Genomic DNA, 5,000 nt, shown 5'->3' on the forward strand with positions numbered 1-5,000 from the left:
TATGGTCTATAAACCGCTAAACGATTAATCGATAGGATGTCGCGACAGCAGCCACAGGGGCTTGTCATGTGGATTCTAATGCAAATCCTTGATTAGTGTTACGCTCTTGAGTAAATGCACGGCTGAGAAGACGGAGCAAGTGGGGGGGGGGTTTATCTTGAACTTGTCAAGCTCTTGTCACCACGCAGCCAAGGTCAGAGGCAGTTGATACTGAGTTGAGTATTTGTGCCTTTCTCATTTGAATCCAAACCTTGGCCGTGTTTAACCAAAACCCCTCCACAGAAAGACAAAGGTGAAATGTAATGAGCCTCCACAGGAGTGTTTGCCCTGCACTGAAATCTTTGCTATTATCTAATTCAACCTCATGTCAATAGTAAGTGAAATAAAGTGCAGCGTGTCAGTGTTAATCACAGTTCAGATAGGAAGAAACTGGCCACTTTCAAAAGAGCGCTGACTCTGCTATATGACACACTGTGCTGTCTAGTTCCTCTTGGGAACCTTATAGTGCTTTGTATTGGAGGCAGGGGGATCAAATGGCACAATTTGGGTAAATGATCTCTTCCAGACATCCATATTGGTTCTCAGAGAAGCAAAGGTTTTTGCATTAGAATGTGTGTTTGAACAGGTTCTCCTTGGAACCCTTTAAATAGAAGCTGGGATAGTTTCTGTTAGTTCTCCCAAACGATTAAGATACCTTTGCAGAAAGATAGGAAACAATGAAAAGAACTGGACTGTTCTGTTCTGACCTGATATATTTTTGTTTGTTTGTTTGTTTGTTTGTTTGTAGGTGCTCCTGGTGAGCCACAACATCAACGAGGCGGAGCACATGCTCTTCATCAGCACTGATGAGGGCTTATCCTTCCAGCGGCAGCCCCTCAGCTTCAGGGTGGACACGCTGCTCTTCCACCCCAAAGAGGAGGACAAGCTGCTCGCCTACAGCAAAGACGCTAAGGTGAGTCAGCCATGTGTGTTGTTTTTCTCACCGATATCAGTGTTAAATAAAGTGGCAGGCAGGTTGTTTTACTCAGTGCAGTCAGCAAATGATGGATAAAGGGAATGGCAATCATTAGTGTCAGCTGGCTCTCCTAGCAAACATTTAAACTCTCTTAAGAGAGTTGTGTTAGTAATCACTTGGCCTGAAGAGGTGTCGCCTTGAGAAGGGGTTTGATGGGGTTTAATCTGCACTACATTTTGACAAAGCTGCAAGTGTCGAGTTTGATTAATTCGATTGGACCTGGCAAGCTGGCCCCATTGTATTAAACGCATTTATGAAACTGCTTTTCATTTCGTCCCTGCCCGAGCTCCACACGCTGAAGTCCGCAGTTCTGGCAACCCTCCCATGAGGCTTCCGCTCCTGGCTGAACAGTGGCAGCTGGGGCCGGTGCATATTGGCAGGCTAATTATCAGCCTTATGAGCTGAGTGTGCCTGGACACCACGTCCCTGTCTTCAGACAAGAGAGAGAAAGAGAGAGAGAGAGAGAGAGAGAGAGAGAGAGAGAGAGAGAGAGAGAGAGAGAGAGAGAGAGAGAGAGAGAGAGAGAGAGTAGGGAAGGAATGCTTGAGTGTTAGGTCGATGAAGATTGGCGCCCTGAGTCAGTTCGCACAAACCGTGTCATTAATAACTAGCCGTGTTTTTGTGTGTGTGTGTGTGTGTGTGCTTAAATTGATGAAATATGTTCCACCCACCGGAATGCAGAGTGGATGTCCAGGATGCTTCTTGTGGGGAGATCAATATCCATTTATTATGAGGGAGATCAATGGTGCACGCGCCAAAAAACCACACGCACATGCTAACACACAAACACACACAACCATGTCCCCACTCACCTACACACACACACACACACACACACACACACACACACACACACACACACACACACACACACACACACACACACACACACACAGCTACACCTATGAGGATCAGTAGGTTATGCAGGCCTGATGAAGCTGCAAATTCACTGCTCCAACCCCTTTTGACCTGCACCACCCTTACGTCTGACCCGTGCACACCGAACATAATTACACTTAACGCCATGAGGAAAACTGACCCTCGCACCCTTTGCCATTAAATCACCACCAGCACCAGACGCCCAGATACTGGTCCACAGTTTGGCTTATGCCGCCTGCGCATGTTTACTGTAGGCCTGCTAGTCACCCTTGGAAAACATAATAAAAATGGGTTATGCTTTTGGGGTATTGATGTGTGTCTTGCGCCTAGCTGCTGGAATTTGGATGTGGCTTGTGCAACTAGTGTGATTGTGGTCTTTATGTGTGGGGCATGTACAGGTCTCTACCAGTCGTTTAGCCTGCTAAACTGAAAGATGAATGAGGTGCAGTTCTCTACCTGTCGTTTAAAAGATGAATGATGCTTACCACCTGTAAAGTGGTTATGTTAGGTTAATGCTGACTTCACACACACAAACACACACAAACACACACACACACACACACACACCAACAATGTGGCACAGCAACTATACAGTGCTCTATGAAGTCTCTAACTCTAACGTTTTTGAATCCCTCTCTCTTTATCTTGCCCTTCACCTCTCTCTTCCTCCTCTCTCTCTCTGTCTCTATCTCTCCTCCTCTCTCTCTCTGTCTCTATCTCTCCTCCTCTCTCTCTCTGTCTCTATCTCTCCTCCTCTCTCTCTCTGTCTCTATCTCTCCTCCTCTCTCTCTCTGTCTCTATCTCTCCTCCTCTCTCTCTCTGTCTCTATCTCTCCTCCTCTCTCTCTGTCTCTATCTCTCCTCCTCTCTCTCTCTGTCTCTATCTCTCCTCCTCTCTCTCTCTGTCTCTATCTCTTCCTCCTCTCTCTCTGTCTCTATCTCTCCTCCTCTCTCTCTGTCTCTATCTCTCCTCCTCTCTCTCTGTCTCTATCTCTCCTCCTCTCTCTCTCTGTCTCTATCTCTCCTCCTCTCTCTCTGTCTCTATCTCTCCTCCTCTCTCTCTCTGTCTCTATCTCTCCTCCTCTCTCTCTGTCTCTATCTCTCCTCCTCTCTCTCTCTGTCTCTATCTCTCCTCCTCTCTCTCTCTGTCTCTATCTCTCCTCTGCAGCTCTACGTTGCCACCGATTTGGGACGCAAATGGACCCTGCTACAGGAGCGGGTCACCAAGGACCACGTGTTCTGGTGAGAGGTGTTTTCATTCAGCTTGTCTTCTTTTTTTTCTTTAGGATTCCTCTCATCTTTTCATCCCTGCAGATTTTGGGGGTTTCTTTAAGAGCCTGCCATTTCTCTCATCCCATCTCTCTCTCACTCTCTCTCTCTCTCTCTCTCTCCCTCTCTCTCTATCTCTCCCTCCCTCTCTCTCTCTCTCTCTCTCTCTCTGGAGATGACATTGTTACGCTCAGTCACAGAGGCAGTGGTGCAGCAGCACTGAGAAATCCTGCCACTCCATCTTCCTTCAACATCCCTCTTCCTCCCTCTCCCTGTGTAATACTCTACCTGTTTACTCTCCTCTGTTTGTCTGTCTCTCTCAAAAATGTTTCTTTTCCTCCCGTTTCTCTTTCCTCTAATAGATTTCTTCTATATGTCCCCGCCTTCTTGACCTTTTTTAGTTCACCTTTCTCGTGTCCCTTTCTGTGTCTCTCTCTTACCTTCTCTCCACCCATTTTTCCATCCCCTTACTCTCCATCTATTTCTCTGTGTTTATTTTCACTTCCCCCTATCTCTCTCTCCTTCTGTCTCTTTCTCTCTCTCTCTCTCTCCTTCTCTCCTTGAGTGTGGTGTAGAAGGTCAGAGAGGCGCGTCTGCCTCCGCTGAGGAATGGGAATAGCTTGACTCCCAACAGTTCTGGGATCAGTGGCTCAGGCGCTGAGAGGACAGGAGTGATTCATGTCCTACTCTCCCTCGCTCTCACTGTCACGCATCACTCCCCGGTTATCACCAAGGCCAGATGACTACGGCGGGCCTAGGGCCACCCTCTTCCTCCTGAGTTCACCCATTTCTTTTCACTGTGCTTCCAGGTGTAATAGAGGTACAGACGATGCTGTCACCGTCATGGTAAATTCCTTATGTGAGCGCTTAGAGGATTCTGCTTCTTTTCTTTCGTCTTTTATTTGTTAGATTTCATCTCAGCATGTAATACTGCACAGCCACATCTATTAGATAGGAAGGTGGATGAGCTGAGTGTCCACCCTCTATTTATTAGATGGTACGACCAGTTCTAGAGCGACTGTGAACAATGGAATGGAACCTGTTGTTCACGGTCGCTCTAGAACGGGTCGTACCATCTAATAAATAGAGGGTTAATTCTCAGATGATACTGCCATTTTAGGGTTAATGAAGAATGACAGCAACACTTAACAATGTTACAAAGATGAACAGATGGTGCTTGACCCTAGAGGAGTAGGAGACCACAGTGCTCTGGTTATCCATGATGAAACCATCTTACAGGTGGTACAAATATCTTGGTGTTTTTATTGATAGCTCGCTGACCTGGAGCATGCATGTTGATAGTCTCCATAGCAACAACATCTGCACCTCTTGCAGGCGACTCAGTGTTCATCAGACGTTTAGGGCAGTCTTTTATCAGGTGGTCTTTAATTAGATACGGCACCAGGGCTTGGTTTGGTCACCTCTCTGTGCAGTTGAAGTCAAAACTAGTCCGACTCACGCAAACTGCATGGAAGATAATAGGGGGCAGGCAGCATCCATCCCTGCTGTCGCCCTACTAACGGCTGTGCTAAGGCAATCCAACGAGATAATAACTGACCCATCTTATGCCTGAGCACCAGCTACTGCCATCAGGGAGGAGGTCTAGAATAGCTGCTATAATTGCTGTTTGAATAGATTTAAAAACTCCCCTATCGCCTCTTCAATAAAACATTTAAATGACGGTTTAAATAATTGGGATGGAATCAATATGAATACCAACAGGATACCAACAGAGATTTCATTTTGTTTGCATATTTATTGACGATTGAGCTTTTTCAGATGTGGCACCTCTCTGCTTTTACGGCGTTGCAGGTTTTTTATCTGTAAAACATCAGCGG

General features: G+C 46.5%; 1 protein-coding gene across 1 annotated transcript in view; it reads left to right on the forward strand.

Moving 5' to 3' along the window:
• Positions 1-5,000, forward strand: part of sorcs2 (sortilin-related VPS10 domain containing receptor 2) — a gene marked incomplete at its 5' end in the record, with an annotated part of 228,392 nt that overhangs the window by 177,461 nt on the left and 45,931 nt on the right. Inside the window, 2 exons of the mRNA XM_080838385.1 lie at positions 788-952; positions 3,062-3,135. Coding sequence (XP_080694511.1) covers positions 788-952; positions 3,062-3,135 — 239 coding nt within the window. The remainder of the gene's footprint in view (positions 1-787; positions 953-3,061; positions 3,136-5,000) is intronic.

Source organism: Sprattus sprattus, assembly GCF_963457725.1.
Source record: "Sprattus sprattus genome assembly, chromosome: 5".
Taxonomy (NCBI): Eukaryota; Metazoa; Chordata; class Actinopteri; order Clupeiformes; family Clupeidae; genus Sprattus; species Sprattus sprattus.